The following is a 21,596-nucleotide window of genomic DNA, read 5'->3' as shown; positions in this document are numbered from 1 at the left end:
CGAAATTGACTGATTGTGTTACATGAATATAATCGGTAGCCAATAATACTATAATATATATATGTTATATTATTCTCCATAAGTGTGCCTTTTGATGACAAAGTCATAGTAGACAGAATCAGTGGTGTTTTCATTATTAAACAAGAAGAGTAGGCCTTCTCTCATATATAATTTTTGCATTTTTAATACACATATATATTAGGTTGTAGTGGATATAATATTGTACTAATATAGGCATATATAATATTACAATTATTTTAAGTTGTTTCCCAGCTTGTGCGTAATTGATCATAATTTGAGGATGTGCATTCTAAAAGGACTTGTCCTATTTTTATCATGTGTCTTATATTTTGTTAAGCTTGTCAGTAGGGGGCGATCTTAAATGGTCAGTCCTGAAACCATGACTTTGCAAAGTATACTTATTATTCAAAAACTGGATATTTGTAGAAACAGCATTTTGATAAACACTTCGAGCGCACGGATAGGTGTTTTAAACCGTACAGACATACTTTTCAAAATAGAAAAGCAGCAATTTCGTGGAATGACCTATAAGCTTTAACAACAACAACAAACAGTTGTACCTGGCAACTTGCTGTCACAGCAAAATAAGGTGTGGAGTGTTTTTTTCTGGTAAACGGTCTGTGGTGAAGTAGTCTGTGAATTTTCACTTTTGAAGCAGAAAAAAAAAATACTGTGAGTATGTTGTTCATTCTCTTGGTGTCACGTGGCTATTTATTTCAGGCTGCTAAAGCACGCAATGCACATTTTAACTTAACTTAATGTAACTTAAAACGCTTTCGGATGCAGCTACAGCTAGTCTCTTTAGTTTAAACAACGCGTACAGCTCGAGTTTTGCTAAAAGTTAACAAGGCGGCAGACATCGAACCGTCACTTTAGCTTTCATGTTATCTTGTATCTGTTGTGCATATGCTTCGTGTTATGGTTTGTATTATAGCTATGCTTGTAATTTGACAATGAGGGTTTAAACTTGTAATTTAATCATTTGAGTAAGGGAGGGAAATACACACTCTCAAACGCCAACAAACGCACACATTGCACAATTCGGTTTCCCTGTGGATGCGAAAGTATAACCCAAATAAGGAAGGTATAGCAAAAATAATCGTACAGATTAAGTTACACTTTTATAAGTAACGTATAACCAACACTTAACTTGTATTGCTTAATCTTGCTAATATAAATCTGCTTAATATTTTTTTTAGGATTTAACTTTAACAATGGACAAAACACAAGGAAGCAAATCAAGACCCTTTCCAGTAACAACGTTGTTCAAACAGGAGCGTAAGGAATCTGAAAGAGTGCAGGTGACGTACAGAATTCCAGCTCTTCTCTATATCAGTGAGAACCAAACATTCCTGGCCTTTGCTGAAAAGCGGAAAACCGCTGATGACACTGATGCAGATGTCCTTGTGATGAGAAAAGGAATATGGAAGGATGACGGAGTTGAGGTGAGTCTTAAAACATTAATATTTAGTCAGTATTGGACATTGTTAGACAGTTCTCTGAAACGTTAGTTTTAAAAGAATAGTTCACCCAAAATTAAAATTCGCTCAGGACATCTGAGATGTAGATTGTTTCTTTATCAGAACAGATTTGGAGACATTTAACATTACATCACTTGGCCGATAGCCTTGTGGACAGCGAGCCGACATACAGCGCCGTTGCGCTCCAGGCATCCTGTGTTCGAATTCTGACTTGAGGACTTTTGCCAATCCCGCCCTCATCTCTCTCTCCCACTTCGCTTCCTGTCACTTCTAAACTGTCCTGTCATAATAAAGGCAAAATGCCAAAAAATAAATCTTTAATCACTTGCTCCTCAGTGAATCCTTTGCAGTGAATGGGTGCCGTCAGATTGTGAGTCCAAATAGCTGATAAAAACATCACAATAATACCCACAAGTGATCCACATGTCATGTAAAGTGAAAAGCTGTGTGTTTGTAAGAAACAAATCCATCCCACAGACATATTTGTTTAAAACTAATTTGGACCGTTTTCACTTGTAAACTCTTGTTTTCACTGGTGAAAGCAATATTATGGATAGATATTTTTCTTTTCACTACACAAGACATTAATTGATAGACAGGAGTCATGTTGATTGCTTGTAGTTTACTGTTTTGTTTTTATCTGCTGTTTGAACTCTCATTCTGACAGCACCCATTCACTGCAGGGGATTTATTGGTAAGCAAGTGATGTAATAACAAACTCATTTACATCTTGCAAATTTTCATTTTTAATATTAAGCCTTTTTTCTTTTTTTCAGTGGGATAGTCAAGAGTTGCTCTCTTCGGCTTGTCAAGCAAACCGTCGCTGTATGAATCCATGTCCGGTCTTTGAGAGAGAATCCAAGACCCTATTTCTGTTTTTCATTACTGTTCCTGTTGGGGTCTCTGAACACAAACAAATACACAAGAATAAGAATCAGGCACGACTTTGTTACATAACTAGTAAGGACACTGGCAAAACCTGGAGTGCTGTTACAGACCTGACAGCAGATGTAATCGGTGAGCAGGAGAAGGACTGGGCCACCTTTGCTGTTGGACCAGGACATGGTGTTCAACTGAAGAGCGGAAGACTTATTATCCCAGCATATGTGTATCCTTGCCGCTCACACAACTGTAAAGCCACATCGTGTGCATTCGCATTGTACAGTGATGATAAAGGAAGTACTTGGCGTTTAGGAAAACGTATGGATGGTGAGTCTAATGAGTGTCAGATGGCTGAGATCATTGATGACAAAGGTACCAGTAAGCTTTACTGTAATGCTCGAAGTATATCAGGCCACAGAGTCGAGGCTCTAAGTGAGTGTAATGGAGAATCATTTGACAAGCCTTCATCTGCATGTAAGCTGACAGAAACCGGACGTGGCTGCCAAGGAAGTGTGTTGAGTTTTGCCCCTAATCAAGCAACTGAAAAAACATGGCTACTGTATTGCCATCCAACAAATCCAAGCAAGAGAGCATGCCTTGGCGTCTACCTGAATAAATCCCCGTGGGATGCTTCTAGATGGGAGGATCGTAAATTGATCATCTACGATGGTCCAAGTGGATACTCGGATCTGGCCCACTGTGGAGATGGAAAACACTTCGCCTGTCTCATGGAATGTGGAGAGATTAGTGAGGTCGAAGGGATAGCCTTTGTCCTTTTTAAACTCAGTGATGTCATTTAGGCCAAGGGTGTTGAATGAGACAGCAAAAGTCAGCATTTTCTTTTAGTAATGCTTTAGTAATAATGGCCAAGTACTCACATAATTGTCATTAATTATCATTAACTATCATTAATTACTCACCTTTATGTCATTTCAAACCTATGAGACCTATGAGTTCATCTTCAGAACACAAATTAAGATTTTTTTTATAAAATTTGAGAGCTTTCTGACCCTGCATATACAAGCAACGCGACTGACACGTTCAAGGTCTAGAGAGGTAGTAAGAACATCATTAAAATAGTCCATATGATGTCAGTGGATCAACCATAATTTTATGAAGCTACAAGAATAATTTTTGTGTGCAAAGAAAACTAAAATAATGACGTTATTCAACCATCTTTATTCAACGCTGGCTCCTGCATTAGCAGAACCACACATGCGTCGCACAAAATTATTCTTGTAGCTTGCTAAAAATAAAGGTTGAACCACAGATGTCAGATGGACTATTTTAACAATGTCCTTACTACCTTTCTGAGTCTTAAATGTGTCAGTTGTGTTGCTGTCTATGCAGGGTTAGAAAGCTCTTGAATTTCATCAAAATATCTGCATTTGTGTTCCAAAGATGAACAAAGGTCTTAGGGGTTCGGAATGTTATTAATGACAGAATGTCAATTTTTGTATGAACTATCGCTTTAAATCATTAAAATATGAAGATTATAAACACTGCCGTTCAGAGATTCTGCCTTTTTTTTTTTTTTTAAATCAATGCTTTTATTGTGATATGTGATATATATATAAATATGAGACTAAATACATACAGGGATATTTTTTGCACCAATATCTTGAATATTAGGGCATAGGGCATAACTGCATTTGTGTTGTGCTGTTTTGTGCTGTTAATTCTGTTACATGTATGCTTTGTTTCTGTCTTTGTTTTTCCTGACCTAGTTTTCCTTAGTATTGCTGACCTAGTTGTCTGATTAGTTATCAAGTTCACCTGTTTTACTTCTGCGTATTCATCCGTATCACACCTTTTCACTTCTTTTCAGTGTTATTTCAGTGCTCAGTGAAGATAAGAGTGTGTTTTTAAACATTTGTGGAGGGCTGTGCAATATTAGGGGTGGAAACCATAATTACTTTTTGACATGAGAGATAAAGTTATCCCTGTGTTTATAATTCATGCACGTCAATCAGTTCATAAATCATTTAATAGTCATTCTTTAATTGTCCCAAATACCACAATGTCACCACCACTTGCTCACCACTTGCTCACAGTCTTCAACACCTTTTGCACTTAATGATAAAATAATAGTGAAAGCATCTGTCAGTCCTTTCCTCACCCAGTCCGGTAAACATCATGGATCTGTCTGTATCAACTCCAAGTAACTTGGAAAAACCCCTGGACTTTTCCAGACAATAGCCATGTGGTGTGCCAGATAAAACAAGCTAATGGAATGTAATAAATAACATTCAGATAAACTCAATAAAACAAAAAAACAAGCAAAGCGTTTTTTTTTGTTTTGTTTTGTTTTTGTTTGTTTTTTTTATCCAACACAGCCCTTCAAGATTGTGTCAAACAGAAAATCTAATGCAAATTATCTCTTTTAAAATGCTTGTATTTGTATAATTTACATAATATTCTATATTAAAAAAAGGTATAAACAACAGGTCATTAAAATATTACGGCTGTCAGTTGATTAAAGTTTTTAATCTAATTAATTACATGATGTTTTGATTAATTAATCTAATTAATCACAAAATAAATTTGACTGTTAAAACACCCACAAAGGTTATTTAAAGCTATTTTTGTGGTAAATGAGAAAGTATGAAGTAGACATTATAAATTGTAGCTTTAGAAAGAAATATTTTGTTAGATTCAACATAAAATTTATTACACATAAACTAATGTAAACTATGAAACATAAAAGAAGATTATTTGAGAAACATCTGTATTTTTTTGTCATTTGTAACCAAAGTCATTTGTAACCAAAGCAGCTTTGTTACCAACAGTCTTCAAAATACCTTCTTTAATGTTCCACAAAAGAAAGGTTTGAAATGACATGAGGGTGAGTAAATGATGACAGAATTTATTTATTTTTTTGGACTATCCCTAATTTTGTTATTTTTATTATTCTTATTTTATTTATTATTATTATTATTTTTTTTTTTTTTTTTGTTTTACATAAAATGATACTTTAAATAAGAAACTAAATCTGGCAGCAGGGTGCAGTAAATGTCTTTGAGTCATTCACTCATTCGATTCATTCACGAAATGAAATAAATGGCTCTCTTAATAAATGGGCTTTTGAATCATTGGTTCACACGATTCGTTCAAAACGTGGATTCATTAAGAAACTAAACACCGCTGTGTTTCTCAGAGATGCGCAGCAATTCTGGTATGGTTTTAGAGGTCATATGTTCTCAGTAAAACTGAGCAAAAACACATATATAGTGTTTAAAATATAACACAATCTCAATATCTTGAATATTAGGGCATAACAGCATTTGTGGAGTTGTTGCCCTGCATCACATTTTTCATCAGTCAACTATATAAAATATAAGATGACATACACTGTAAAAAACAATTTGATGAGTCAACTTAAAATAATTTGTAACCTGGCTGCCTTAACAATTTAAGTTCAGTTAACTCAAAAAAAAGTTAACAAATTATACAAATACAACATATAAATATAAAAATACACTTTGAAAATAGTTTTGTGCTGTTATTTCTGTTACATGTATGCTTTGTTTCTGTATTTGTTTTTCCTGACCTAGTTTTCGTTAGTATTGCTGACCTAGTTGTCTGATTAGTTATCAAGTTCACCTGGTGTCACGCTATTTAACTCTTTAGTTCCCATTGTTTGCCTTATAAAAAACCCTGTAAAACTCATCATATGCTTTAGTTCTTTTAATTTGTTACAAACTTATTTTAAGTATTCCTTTAGTTGCTTGTCGAGCCCTCTTTTATGGACAGCATGCTAAATCTGTTTTATCAAGATCATATGAACATGCAAACTTGTGAAATAAAAAGTAAAGGCAACTATGGCGTGTCTCTGGTTGGTATCTGTCATTGTTGGGCATCCAATGGACACTCACAATTGACACAGTGTGGGGTTTTTGGTTCTTTGCAGAAGTAAAACATGCAAGCTGTAGATTCAATTCAAATAGGTTTCAATATTTATTCAAAAAATAACTATACACTGTAAAAAACTATTTGTTGAAGCAAAATAATTTGTAACCTGGCTGCCTTAAAATTTTACTTTCAGTCAACTCAAAAAAAGTTTATTAAGTTATTAAAGTTAAGTGACAACTTAGATATTTGATTTGAATCAACTTAAAATTTTAAGGCAGCAGGGTAACAAATTATTTTAAGCTGACTCAACAAATTGTGTTTTTTATTTTTTACAGTGTAGGGAATCAATATTGTGTTACACATTCTGCTGCTTCTGCGTATTCATCTGTATCACACCTTTTCACTTCTTTTCAGTGTTATTTCAGTGCTCAGTGAAGATAAGAGTGTGTTTTTAAACATTTGTGGAGGGCTGTGCAATATTAGGGGTGGAAACCATAATTACTTTTTGACATGAGAGATAAAGTTATCCCTGTGTTTATAATTCATGCACGTCAATCGGTTCATAAATCATTTAATAATCGTTCTTTAATTGTCCCAGATACCACAATGTCACCACCACTTGCTCATTGCACAGTCCTCAGCACCTTTTGCACATAATGATAAAATATTAGTGAAAGCAACTGTGGGTGATTTGCCCCACCCAGTCTGGTAAACGCCATGGATCTGTCTGTATCAACTTACAGTTCAAATCAGCGGTAACTTGGAAAAACCCCTGGACTTTTCCAGACAATGGCCATATGGCATGCCAGATAAAACAATCTAGCTGGAATGTAATAAATAACATTCAGATGAACACAATAAAACAAAAAACAAGCAAAGTGTTTTTGTTTTGTTTTTTATCCAACACAGCCCTTCAAGATTGTGTCAAACAGAAAATCTAACGCAAATTATCTCTTTTAAAATGCTTGTATTTGTATAATTTACATAATATTCTATATTTAAAAAAAGGTATAAACAACAGGTCATTAAAATATTAGGGCTGCAGGCGATTAAAGTTTTTAATCTAATTAATTACATGATGTTTTGATTAATTAATCTAATTAATCACAAAATAAATGTGAAAACACCCACAAAGGTTATTTAAAGCTATTTTTGTGGTAAATGAGAAAGTATAAAGTAGACATTATAAATTGTAGCTTTAGAAAGAAATATTTTATTAGATTCAACATAACATTTATTACACATAAACATTTAGCCTAATGTAAACTATGAAACATAAACGAAGATTATTTGAGAAACATCAGTATTTTTTTGTTCATACGATGTAAGTCATTTGTAACCAAAGCAGCTTTGTTACCAACAGTCTTCAAAATACCTTCTTTAATGTTCCACAAAAGAAAGGTTTGAAATGACATGAGGGTGAGTAAATGATGACAGATTTTTTTTTTTTTTCTTTTTTGGACTATGTTGTTATTTTTATTATTTTTATTTTATTTATTTATTTATTTACATAAAATGATACTTTAAATAAAAAACTAAATCTGGCAGCAGGGTGCAGTAAATGTCTTTGAGTCATTCACTCATTCGATTCGTTCAAACGAAATTAAGTAAATGGCTCTCTTAATGAATGGGCTTTTGAATCATTGGTTCACACGATTCGTTTAAAATGTGGATTCATTTAGAAACTAAACACCGCTGTGTTTCTCAGAGACGTGCAGCAATTCTGGTATAGTTTTAGAGGTCATATGTTCTCAGTAAAACTGAGCAAAAACACATATATAGTGTTTAAAATATAACACAATCTCAACTTCCTATTTACTGACTGTTGTATAAAATCACATTTAAGCTTGTGATAGATCGGGACAAAATCAGCACTCGTCATACTGTTCTTGCTGCCCATGTGATATGTGATATATATAAATACAAGACAAAACACATACAGGGACATTTTTTGTTTCACCAATATCTTGAATATTAGGGCATAACAGCATTTGTGGAGTTGTTGCCCTGCATCACATTTTTCATCAGTCAACTATATGAAATATAAGATCACATACACTGTAAAAAACAATTTGTTGAGTCAACTTAAAATAATTTGTAACCTGGCTGCCTTAACAATTTAAGTTCAGTCAACTCAAAAAAAGTTTATTTAACTTGAAATGTTAAATTATACTAAGTGACAACTTAAATATTTGAGTTGAATCAACTTAAAATTTTAAGGCAGCTGGGTTACTTACCCATCTGTTAAGTTTAGCAAACACAAATATCTAAGTTGTTACTTAGTACAACTTAACATTTCAAGTTGACTAAACTTATTTTAGTTGACTGAACTTAAAATTTTAAAAGGTAACAAATTATTTTAAGCTGACTCAACAAATTGTGTTTTTTATTTTTTACAGTGTACAGGTCTGGTGTGGGACCATCACGTTAACTGTGTTAAAATATTTTAATTATTTTTCATCACTAATTAAGTTAACACATTAAACTGACAACCCTACAAAAATATAAAAATACACTTTGAAAATGGTTTTGTGCTGTTACTTCTGTTACATGTATGCTTTGTTTCTGTATTTGTTTTTCCTGAGCTAGTTTTCGTTAGTATTGCTGACCTAGTTGTCTGATTAGTTATCAAGTTCACCTGGTGTCACGCTATTTAACTCTTTAATTCCCGTTGTTTGCCTTTAAAAAAACCCTGTAAAACTCCTTTTACCTCTGTTTGTCCTTGTTAGTAGTAGATTGTGGCTGAATAGATGTTTGTTTTCCTGTGAGTTTACCATTTTTATTTGTAGTATTCTCTTTTGCCGTGCACTTTGTGTGACTCCCACATTCTGTAATGATTTCCATTTTTATTGTTAATGTCAGTTTTTCTTTTAAAAAAGTATATAACAGCTGCTTTCCCTACTCCCGTGACTTCCTCCAACCCTCAGTTACCTCATCATATGCTTTATTTCTTTTCATTTGTTACAAACTTATTTTAAGTAGCCCTTTAGTGCTTGAGTTACTTATCGAGCCCTCTTTCATGGACAGCATGCCAAATTTGTTTTATCAAGATTATATGAACATGCAAACTTGTGAAATAAAAAGTAAAGGCAACTATGGCGTGTCTCTGGTTGGTATCTGTCATTGTTGGGCATCCAGTGGACACTCACAATTGACACAGTGTGGGGTTTTTGTTCTTTGCAGCAGTAAAACATGCAAGCTGTAGATTCAATTCAAATAGGTTTCAATATTTATTCAAAAAATAACTATAGGGAATCAATATTGTGTTACACATTCTGTTGCTTCTGCGTATTCATCTGTATCACACCTTTTCACTTCTTTTCAGTGTTATTTCAGTGCTCAGTGAAGATAAGAGTGTGTTTTTAAACATTTGTGGAGGGCTGTGCAATATTAGGGGTGGAAACCATAATTACTTTTTGACATGAGAGATAAATAATTCATGCACGTCAATCGGTTCATAAATCATTTAATAATCATTCTTTAATTGTCCCAAATACCACAATGTCACCACCACTTGCTCATTGCACACAGTCCTCAACACCTTTTGCACTTAATGATAAAATATTAGTGAAAGCAACTCTCAATGCTTTCCCCACCCAGTCCGGTAAACATCATGGATCTGTCTTCATCTGCCCCTGGACTTTTCCAGACAAATAGCCATGTGGTGTGCCAGATAAAACAAGCTAATTGGAATGTAAAACAAATACCAAGTGAAGCATTTTTTTAAAATCCAACACAGCCCTTCAAGATTGTGTTAAATGGAAAAACTAATGCAAATTATCTCTTTAAAAATGCTTGTATTTGTATAATTTGCATAATATTCTATATTTTAAAAAAAAAAAAAAAAAAAAAAAAACCTTAAGGACATTTTGATTTTAATTCATTTGAATAAAATACTTGTGCTTATAACACTTGTTTCCTACAATGGAAACAGTAACACCATGGACAAATTAGCACATTAATAAAATTATATTTAACATTATTTAGATTAAAATATGTACATATGGGGGACCCAGTTTTTTCTTAAAATATTATAAAATACATATTTTTAACCAGTTTAATTAAGTTGCACGTTAAAAACAAACAAACAAACTACACTGTAAAAAACAATTTGTTGAGTCAACTTAAAATAATTTGTAACCTGGCTGCCTTAAAATTTTTAAGTTCAGTCAACTCAAAAAAAGTTTATTCAACTTGAAATGTTAAATTATACTAAGTGACAACTTAGATATTTGATTTGAATCAACTTAAAATTTTAAGGCAGCTGGGTTACTTACCCATCTGTTAAGTTTAGCAAACACAAGTTGTTACTTAGTACAACTTAACATTTCAAGTTGACAAAACTTATTTTAGTTGACTGAACTTAAATTTTTAAGGCAGCAGGGTAACAAAATATTTTAAACTGACTCAACAAATTGTGTTTTTTTTATTTTTTACAGTGTATATATTCACAATACAACTGGTTTTATTTGTGTTAAAATGTTGTTCCCATTACATCCCAATGTTTTCCTGCAGAAAGTCTAAAACAGCGGTGGCAAAGAGAGCCGCAGCCCTGCAGAGTTCAGCTCCAACCCTAATTAAAACTCACCTGCCTGTAGCTTCCTAGTAACCTTTCAGACCTTGATTAGCTTGTTCAGGTGCGTTTGATTACGGTTGAAGCAAAACTATGCAGGGCTGTGGCTCTCCAGGACCGACGTTCGCCACCCCTGGTCTAAAAGATAATTAATTTATGACCACATATTAACTCTTGCTTATCATCCTGCTCTTTAACTTTATAGTAAATGGTTATCTTAGTTTTAGAAATTTCCTGTATTGATATCAGATGTTATAAATAAGGGTTGCTATGTTTTGGTTTGAGAGGTGATTGAACTGACTGAGAGGTGGTGACGAGCCTGCTGTAAGAATCATTTGTTGCTGCTGCAAGAAAATAATTGTTGTGAGTATTGCTTCTCATGGGGTGAATGGTTGACAAGGACAAAAAAATGTAAAATGTAATTAATTGAATTTTAAGAATTAGTTAGGTTGAGTGTTCTTGTGATGTCAGTGTCACCTTACAAATTGCTAAAAAAGCTAAAGCCTTTTACACACTGCACGATTGTCGGCTGTCCCATATGAAAGATTGGCATTGTAAAACAAAAGTGGCGATTTCTGTGATCGTGGCTCCTAATCTGTCGTCCTATGTCGTACAGTGAGAAAGGTTCAAAGACGGCCGTTATCAGGGTCTTGCGAGCAAAGATAGCCTACGATCATTTTCTGACAGTGTCAGAAATTCAACCTGATGATCTGATCATGGCATGGTGTGTTTGTTGCCACAACGTTTACTGATCAGCCAATAAAAATGCGATATGATATTAACGCCATGGCGCTAAAACTTAAATCTGCTTACCTCAAGCTCTTATTCCTTCCTCTTTCGCCGCTTCCACTTTTTGTCAGCACACATAAAAACTACAACTGCCAAAGTGTGATTCATTATGCTCTTTTTGTTTACTACTAGTGCATGCTGATGACTTTATATTTTTCTATAGTAACGTGCGTTCTAGCCTACGAGTCAATAGGTGTCATCATCTTACAGTTTACAGAGCAGGGTTGGAGATCCCTCTTAAAGACACTCGTTGATACAAATTTTTACTACAAAACTCAAAATGGCTGATGCTCAAGAAGGCAGACTTAGAAAATTAGGTATTGTTCAACTCTGTATGCCTTTCCGAATCTAACGATCCGTCTTATGATTTTTGGCCAAACTGGTCAGAGGTTATAAGCAGAAAAATATTATATCTTTTGAGCAGTAGGTGGCGTTGTGCTGAAACTACTAAAGTGCCCTCAGGTCATGCTTGTTATATAGAATTTGCTAAATAGACTATAATTTCATGTACATTTTTGCACAAACTTCAAATTTGTTAATGTGCTTTTCGAAAACAGTTTGGTACATCAAAAAGCTTTTGATAACTGCCAACTGCCAGAATGCTCTGAAGATGATCAGAGACAATTTTGGTGAAAATTGGACAAAACCGATTTTTCAGCAAATTCAAAATGACAGTAGAAATTATATTTTTGGTATGCATTTGACTCGGCATGAGCCAAGGAATAAGAGGAAAAGAGAATTTTGCTTTTAGACTTTACCGTTCAAAGGTTATTAGCAGAAACATGAATCCAAATTTGGCCTGTTGGTGGCGCTAGAGAGTTTGATTCAGAGATTCCAAATTTGCTGTAGTTACTGGCCTCTATCCATGTGCCAAATTTCATAACTTTCTCATAAGCGATTCTGTGAGATTCATAACAATAAGCTAAAGCAATTGAAAAAAACAGCATTTTGCTACAAAATTTGAAATGGTTCACACTCAAAATAGCTGACATTTGGTAATGACATAGCTGAAAATGTGGTATTATTTGATTGGGTATGCTGCTCCGAGATCACTCTTATGATTTGTGGTCAAACTGTTCAGTAATTATATATGAAAATGTCAAATTTTTACATCTTTTGACCAGTAGGTGTCCCTGTTCCGAAACTACTCATTGTGCCCTCAGGTCAAGCTTGGTATAACCCATATCAAGTTTGGTCTGAATCCACTAAAGCATTGCGAAGATATAGTCTCATTCACATTTTTGTGTGAATTTTGTCAAATTCATTAACATGCTTTACAAAAATTATTTGGTACATCAAAACCCTGGTGAAAAAAAACAGCATATGCTGGTAGGCATGTTTTGATGCTGGTTTATGCTGGTCCTAATGATGATGGTCCTAATTATTAGGCTAATCATGCTAACATGTTAATAATATGCTAATGATGCTAGAAACATGCTAGCAACATGCTAATCATGCAAACAACATGCTAGCAACAAGCTAGAAACATGCTAATCATGGTAAAAACATGCTAGTAACTTGCTAATTATGCTAGCAACATGTTAGTAACTGACTAATCATACTAGCGACATACTAGTAACTTGCTAATTATGCTAACATGTTATCAACAACACAGAAACATGTTAAGCATGTTGAAACATGCTAGCAACATGTTATTCAGGCTATAAACATGCTATTACATGCTAATCATGCTAGCAACATGCTAATAACATGTTAATTATGCTAGAAACACACTAGTAACGTGCTAATAACTTGTTAATAATGCTAACAACATGTTAGTAATATGCTAATGATGCTAGAAATATGCTAGCAACATGCTAATCATGCAAACAACATGCTAGCAACAAGCTAGAAACATGCTAATCATGGTAAAACATGCTAGAAACATGATAGTAACTTGCTAATCATGCTAACAACATGCCAGTAATATGCTAATGATGCTAAAAACATGCTAAAAACAAGTAACATTATAATCATGTTAACATGCTAGCAACAATGTAGAAACATGCTAATCATGTTAAAAAACAGGCAACCAACATGCTAGTAACTGGCTAATCATGCTAGCAACATGCTGGTAACATGTTAATCATACTTACAATATGCGATTCAGGCTATAAACGTGCTATTGCATGCTAATCATGTTAGCAACATGCTACTAACTTAGAAACATGTTAGCAAGATGCTTGCAATTTGTTAATCATGCTAGCAACATGCTAGTAACATGCTAATCATGGTAGTAACTAGTTAATCATGCTAACAATATGCTAGTAACTGGCTAATAATGCTAACAACATGCTAGTATCTTGCTAATCGCATTAGAAACATGCTAGCAGAATGCTAGTAACATGATAATCATGCTAGAAACATGCTAACAACATTGTAATCAGGTTATAAACATGCTAGTAACTTGGTAACCATGCTAACAACATGTTAGTAACTTGCTAATAATTCTAGAATCATGATATCAACTTGTTAATCATGCTAACAACATTGTAATCAGCCTGTAAAAATGCACGCAACAAGCTGATCATGCTAAAACATGCTAACAACATGTTAAATCATGTAAGCAATGTGCTAAATCATGCTTGCAACATCAACTTTAATACTGTCACAACTGCTTCAAACTTTCAGGCTAGGCTTTTTTCAAGCCAACTCAAAGTTTGTTCTCAAACTTTAATCATCTAGTTCTAACAATACCGTTTTTTATCAAGATTTAGATTTTTGTAACCATTAGATTTTGCATGCAGACGTTGTGCAACAAAAATATGATTATACATTACTTGGTCTGCTGGATTGTAAAAGACTGTAAAGTTTTTATTGGTCAGTAAAACAGGGAGGGGTTGTACAATCTCTCATTATAGGCCTACCATTCTCATCAGGTGACAGTAGTTGTTGTAAGTCTCAGTGTAGGTAGCAGTCTCAATTTTGAGGTTTAAAAATAATTGTATTATTACTTTACAACATTTATTATTATTTTTTATTATTATTGAAGAAACCATGAAGATTCCCCACTGAGGTATGCTATACAAAAACATGTTTTTACTGAATTTAAAGAATTAATTAGGTTTAAATAATAATAATAAAGCACTATTCAGTTTTCTTGTGATTTAAGGCTAATTTAAAAATGAAGTGAATGATTTAAAGTGAAAAATACAGTTCTGATAACTTAAAAAAAATTAAGTTGTCTTATTGTCTTACTGATACGGTTTATTCTATTTCCAGGGCTAAGATTTCACAATGGGTAACAACATACCTTCAAAAAGCTATTCAAGATGTCCTAATGAAATAAACAAAACAACAGTATTCAAACAGGAAGAACCTCAAACCTGGTGTTGCTGTTGTAAGAAACAGGTGTCGTACAGAATTCCAGCTCTCGTCTATCTCAGTGACGACCGAACCTTCCTTGCCTTTGCTGAAAAGAGAAAAACATTAAGCGACACAAATGCAGAAGTGCTTGTGATGAGAAGAGGAACATGGAAGGACGCAATGAGTCAAGAAGTTGAGGTACAAAATCAAGAAATATTATTCATGAGATTTTATCAGACTTAATTCAGAGATGCTTTAAATGGCCTTGTTTTTTTTTTTTATTTCAGTGGGTCAGTGGTCAGCAGCTGCTTACTTCAGCTTGTCTACCAGACCACCGCAGCATGAATCCATGCCCAGTGTATGAGCGGGAATCCAAGACCCTCTTTCTGTTTTTTGTCTGTGTTCCCACTGGGGTTTCTGAATATGAGCAGATACGAACAAATAAGTGCCGGGGACGACTTTGTTATGTAACTAGTAAAGATGCTGGTAAAACCTGGAGCCATACTACAGACTTGACAGCAGATGTAATCGGTGAGGAGATGAAAGAATGGGCTCCCTTTGCTGTCGGTCCAGGACATGGTGTTCAAATGAAGAGCGGAAGGCTGATTATCCCAGCATATGCTTACCGTTACACAGGCAACCCAAATTGCACATCATTTTGCTGCTTATCGTTTTGCTGTTTCACGTCTTATGCTTTAGCATTTTACAGTGATGATCGAGGAATCACATGGAAGGTGGGGAACCAGTTGGATGTTGAGTCGTGTGAGTGTCAGATGGCTGAGATCATTGATGACAAAGGTGTGAGTACTCTGTACTGCAATGCCCGAACCACCCTTGGCTACAGAACGGAGGCTCTAAGCTACAACTCTGGACAGGATTTTGCCACAGTTTTATCCCCAAACAAGCTGATAGAGACCGGAAATGGATGCCAAGGAAGTGTGTTGAGTTTTCTACAACAGAGTGATCCACCAATAACATATTTGCTCTATTCCCATCCGTCCAATCCAGAAAATAGAGTAGATCTTGGTCTCTACTTGAATAAAACCCCACTGGATTCCTCAGGGTGGTCAGATGTACCTGCAATGATATTGCATCATGGTCCCAGTGCGTACGCAGATCTGGTAGAGCATGAGCCTGGACGCTTTGCTTGTCTCATGGAGTGTGGAATCGAACACGAAAATGAAGAAATAGCCTTTTTGCTGTTTGAACTCCCTGCCAAAAAGCTGTAAAAGTGTTCATTATCAAGTGTTCTTTTACTGTTAGTAGCTCCAAATTAATACATCTAATCATGATAAATCCATATTTTCTAATTTTTTTTAATTGCCTCTAATTACTAAATACTAATTTGGAAAGTAGGATATGGAAATATTGTGTATACACATGATTAACATAATAGTCATTATCAGCAATTTAGAAAGTATGTGTTATATATAATTCTTGAACAGATCTAATAATTCCACATTAAATTCATATAATAGAAAATGTGACGAATATATCTGATTAAAGCTAAATGTAACTGCTTTTGATGCATCTGTGGTGGAGGTGTTTGAATAAACTTTCAAATAACATGAACATGGTGTTTCCTTATTTTAAAATGTTATACATATCACATATTGATTACGTCCGCTCTGCATACAAGTCAGGGAAGTCTACGTCCAAAACAAAATGTCACAATCTCCATTCACCATGCCTGTCAACACAAAACACTACATTTCCCATAATCCTCCCTGGCCTCACTCTGCTCTATCGCCATACCGTTTCTATCAGTCTCAACAGTTCCCTTTATAAGCAAGCACCAAATATTCATGCTTTGTCTGAGCTCATCGCTACTAAGACTGTCTTTGCCTAAGAACTGCCGACCAATGTTGTTTTATTGCGTGCGTTTTTATATCCTGGTGGGGACCTAAACCTGAATAGTTATTTTGAAAATGTAAAAGAAAGTGTTCTGTAAGGGGTAGGGGTAGGGGTAGAGTAAGGGGACAATCCGGACAGTATAAAACCGCTGCAAACAGCAAAACCGCTGTTTTTTTAGTTGTTTGTAGGGAGAGATGCGCAGACGCGCAGCAGGTAACACACAACCCAGCAAGCAATAGCCGTCAGTTCACCGTCTCTGTTCACTATAGACCCGATATAGTCCGGCTATGTGTGACCCCCTTCTAGCCCAAAAACCTTGAATTTGGATACATGTCATTTTTTGGCAAAATAACTTGTGAGATGTATGATATTCCATCACGTAAGCAAAGTGAACAACGTTTACAATGTGTTTGATTTCATTTCTTTGACATGTTCTATGCGTAGCCTGTTTGTAGCCAAGATTTAGCTCGTAGTCAGACCGGCTATTTGTAGCCCACTCATAGTCAAATCTGATTCATTGTAGTTTTTGGCAGGCAGCGCATGAGATAGTTGATATACCATCATGTTTGCGGTGTCAATAATATCTACTAAGATGTCAGTGTCATTTAATGACATGATATATATGTAGCCACGTTTTAGCGCTGAGCTGGATGGGCTATGTGCAGTCTGCTTTTAGCCCAACCGGCGAAATCGAGGCAATCAGTGTCTAATTTTAACAGCTTGGCTATAGCCCAGTATCAGACCAGCAATGAGCATGGCCAAAATAGTCTTAAAATATTTATATTTTATTTCATTATTTTATAGCATTATTAAATAATGCATTATTAATTATGCCAAAATAATGCTAATTTAAATGTTTCAAAAGTTTAATTGCATTTAATAATATGATGTCATGCATTCCACAGCCTGTTAAGCGTAACATTCATACACATTATACAACATAATTTGACTTTCTTTCAATTTATAAATAAATATGCAATAACAATTCCCAACCGCTAGATGGCAATTGTCGCCCTACTGAGACATGACTACTGGCAACGCGAGACTTAAAAGTTAGTAGAGAGCACTGCTGCAAGATCCCGCGATAATTCCGCCGTTTTGAATTTTGTTTTTACACGAGAGAACACTAAGTTTACCTGTGGGAAATCAACGGGCAAACAACAAACAATAAAGGACTTTCCTGCTTGGTCTTGGTAAGTATATGTGTTCATTGTTTATCTATACTTTATTTGTTATCATGTGTAGGAACCGTGACATTTTAGTGAAGGGAGCTGATAGTGATCCCTGTGGACTAGGCCCCACGGTGCAGCATGCATGTGATCAGAGGATTAATTGCAAAATTTAATAGATAATAGAGTGAAAGTTCATTTGTATGTGTTTACAAACTAAAGCGATTTTAAAACAGCAAAACAGCACACAACAGGACAAAAGCTTTGATTAATTTATATTAATTTATACAGTGAACACACATTCAGAAGAATTGGACAAATTGAGGAGGAGTTTTTACACCTGGAAAAGCTGTTGGAAAAAGATATTTTCCACTAGACTATATTATATTGAATTTATGACTGAACAATGGCTTGTTACATACAGAGAAAGCATGAGCTAATTGAATAGAGTATCTTTGTTATTGTACAAGTACAATAAGATTTAGTTTAAAACTTCCAAACTGATACTAAAACTCAAAAATACAAATTATTTCAAATTGCAATATAAAATGTTCAATTATAAAAAGTTTGCAGCAGTATTAAAATAGTGCAAGTAGCTCAGATGTGCAATGCAGCATTAAAACCTAACCGGTACAATCAGAAGACATAATGTAGTAAAAACGGTAGGGGTGAATAATTATTCCATGTACATTTAAGGTTAATGTGTGTACTGGGTTACATTTTAATTACAGCAGCTATCACTGTGTTGATATGAAATTAGTTGTGCCAGACAATTTTGGACACTTTTACACTGACGCATATAATACTACCTGCCTGACACTGGCATGTGTTATTCAGGTGTCAAAGTTGTGCAGAATTGAATGAAGAAATCTCAAAGACAGTGCCAGAAGGATGCTGGAAAGGTAAAGTCTTCAAAGTGTGCCACATTAATCAAACATTGTGGTGTCAATACCTAATAAGTTACAGCGCAAATCAGAAATGTAAAAAATAATTCCTTTACTAGTCATATTAAAATGTCAGTGAACTTTGTCCGCAATTGTTAACCACCTCAGTCTGTATTATATTTTAGGGTTTTAGAAATTCCCTCATGTTCCCTCATATTCAGACCTTTCTTTCTCAGTTCTCTCTCAAAAAGCTTTTCTTATGCTATTTGTTTTTTTCTTATTTTGCAGATGCAGTGATGACCAACTTGTACTTGAGGAATGCAGTTGGGAAACATTTTATACAAGAAAAAAAACAATAATGAATCATTTCCTTTGAGTTCACTGTTGGTTGTTTTATTTGTTAAAATAAGTAAACCAACAAATTGTTTAATCTTTTTTTAATCTAATTTTTTTTTTTTTTACGTTGTCATTTATCCGCAATGTTTTAATGTTAAGTGTGATAACATGCTCTTGATATATATATAATATATATATATATATATATATATATATATATATTATATATATATATTATTATTATCTTAAGTTGTTAAATTCCATATTTTTATCATAATATTTAGATTTGAGTGTAATGCATTTATATTTTATTTTGTCATTATTTCTTTTGCATTTTTATAATTTTGTATTTTCTTAAGTTGTTAATGTTATTTTTCTTAATAAAGCTGTATATGTAGTTTGTTTGGATGGATGGCCATTTTGTTGTGTTTTAGATGTATATATGTAGGCGTTCATTAGCTGTCTGTTTGATGACTAGTCTATTATTGGACTATGGTTAGACGTCTATTAAATTTTCACTGACAGCCCAAATTCAGTCTTGTTTTAGCCTAGACGCAGATTCGATGTCTATTAGACATTCAGATGTATTCGTTTAATAGTGGTCTAAATGATGTCTAGTCTATTCTAGGGCTATGTTTAGACGTCTATTAAATTTTCACTGACAGCCCAGTGACAACCTTATTTTAGCCTAGACGTCTGGGCTGTGTTTCAACGGCTAATAGACGTTTTTTAGACCAAAAATTGCTTGCTGGGAACTGTCATCTCTCTCTCTCTCTCTCTCTCTCTCTCTCTCTCTCTCTCTCTCTCTCTCTCTCTCTCTTTATCGATAATTTATTGAAATAAATGCTATAATGCATTCAAATAAATGTGATTTTACCGCACTATTTCATCTCTGTGTCTGATTTGATGCAAGAGAATGTTAGAGATCATGTGCCGTAACGGACGAAAATAACTATCATTTTTACCCATTTGGTCAAATATTTTGCTGCAAAGAGCAAGACTAGTTTTAACTTGTCTATAAATTCGCAAATGACCATGGAATAAGCGGGATAATCAATGGCTTGCCCTGCATTAAAGGATTTTAAATGCATGGAATGGAGTGCTAAAATCTACACACAAATCTAGCTATTTTAAGCTATACACTGTAAAAAATGTGTAATTTTAACTGTAAAATTTTGTAAAAAAAAAAAAAAAGCTACAGAAAAAACTGTTAATAGGTTAACAGTAAGTCCCCGTACTAAATACAGGGGAAGAACTGCAAAAAATCTAACCAGACATTTCATGTAATTTTACAGTAAAATGCTGTTAATTGTACATGTTTAGAAGTAAAAAACAATAAATCAATGTATAATTTACAGTCGAAAACTGTAAACTGATATTCCCAGAATTCCCTGCATGATACTACACATTTGAAAGTATTTTGTTTAAATAATCATGTTTTTTTAATAGTTTGTGTTAACAGTTATGTACATTTGGGCTTTATGTTACATCTTCTGTTGTTTAATGAATGTTTACTGTATTGTTCAAGTGTTGTGTGTTATCATGATGGTGTTTTGTGTTTGCGTGAATGACTCTTGCATCTTTTATATACTAGTGTATACTTCTGCTTGTGGCCAAGGTACTTGTGATGAGCTTCGATTCATCATGTGGCTTTCTCTTTAACCACCTGCATTATTATGGTGGATGTCAGTATGTTAAAGGTACAAAACTACAGAATTTTTTTTTACAGTGTATGTATGTATAGAAAACACCAACATTCAAAAACACCTCCGTTTCTCTACACTATAAAAAAAAAAAAAAAAAAAAACACAATTTGAATGTAAAATAAGTTTAGTCAACTTGAAATGTTAAGTTGTACTAAGTAACAACTTAGATATTTGTGTTTGCTAAACTTAACAGATGGGTAAGTAACCCAGCTGCCTTAAAATTTTAAAGTTGATTCAACTCAAATATCTAAGTTGTCACTTAGTATAATTTAACATTTCAAGTTAAATAAACTTTTTTTTCGAGTTGACTGAGCTTAAAATTTTAAGGCAGCCAGGTTACAAATTATTTTAAGTTGACTCAACAAATTGTTTTTTACAGTGTAGAGACTTGTGTTCCAGCTGGCAATGTCCAAAGATTAATGAAAAACCCTTTCCCACCCAAAGAAAGTATCTGATGATAACAAACCCTGGAGTCTTGCCTGAAGTTCAGAAATGCAGGGGCTCCACCCTTGTGTAGAACTGTTTCTAAACATGTTTTCTTACAATTTAGCTCTTAAAGTTTTTTTGTGCCTTTTTACAGCGTTTTTCAGTAGGATTCACTTTGCATTAAGAATTTTTCATGTGATCCTTCACATCTGAACTTTTCATCAACTTTTCATACTATTCATCAAATTATCAGTTTCTCCAAAACAATACTGTAAGCACAAAGTAAAAACTATATATTGGGAAAGTGTTGAAAATGT

The 21,596-nt window shown here is 34.1% G+C and overlaps 1 protein-coding gene and 1 long non-coding RNA gene across 9 annotated transcripts; both read left to right on the top strand.

Annotated features, from left to right (window-relative positions):
• Positions 1–81: 81 nt before the first annotated feature.
• LOC127152589 (sialidase-4-like) lies at positions 82–16,435 on the top strand. Of its 8 annotated transcripts, none has more exons than XR_007825100.1 (4): positions 82–693; positions 1,221–1,466; positions 2,279–6,331; positions 9,457–9,658. XR_007825100.1 is itself a non-coding variant. In XM_051093340.1 (4 exons), exons 2-4 carry the CDS (start codon positions 1,236–1,238, stop codon positions 16,131–16,133), a joined length of 1,140 nt encoding a protein of 379 aa, XP_050949297.1. In that variant the 5' UTR covers positions 82–610; positions 1,221–1,235; the 3' UTR covers positions 16,134–16,435. The 8 variants fall into 8 exon arrangements, 5 of the variants coding, with proteins under 5 accessions (XP_050949297.1, XP_050949295.1, XP_050949296.1 ...); XR_007825101.1 differs by lacking the exon at positions 9,457–9,658 and adding an exon at positions 7,977–8,127 and having other exon boundaries at positions 2,279–5,573; XR_007825102.1 differs by lacking the exon at positions 9,457–9,658 and adding an exon at positions 7,372–7,485 and having other exon boundaries at positions 2,279–4,952.
• A 256-nt stretch (positions 16,436–16,691) lies between these two features.
• Positions 16,692–19,307, top strand: LOC127152741 (uncharacterized). Its single transcript, XR_007825130.1, has 3 exons — positions 16,692–17,951; positions 18,765–18,829; positions 19,100–19,307. It is a non-coding gene; the product is annotated as an uncharacterized LOC127152741 (long non-coding RNA).
• Positions 19,308–21,596: the final 2,289 nt, after the last annotated feature.

This window comes from Labeo rohita, chromosome 21, assembly GCF_022985175.1.
Source record: "Labeo rohita strain BAU-BD-2019 chromosome 21, IGBB_LRoh.1.0, whole genome shotgun sequence".
NCBI classification, from domain to species: Eukaryota; Metazoa; Chordata; class Actinopteri; order Cypriniformes; family Cyprinidae; genus Labeo; species Labeo rohita.
The sequence above is the reverse complement of the archived record's forward strand: the minus strand, read 5'-3'. Positions and strand labels throughout refer to the sequence as shown.

Excerpts from the sequence above, each read along its gene's own strand:
- LOC127152589 (XM_051093337.1), top strand. The coding sequence starts at position 14,836 with ATGGGTAACAACATACCTTCAAAAAGCTATTCAAGATGTCCTAATGAA. Across the intron at positions 15,103-15,191 it reads CAATGAGTCAAGAAGTTGAG|TGGGTCAGTGGTCAGCAGCT; the intron begins GTACAAAATCAA and ends TTTTTATTTCAG.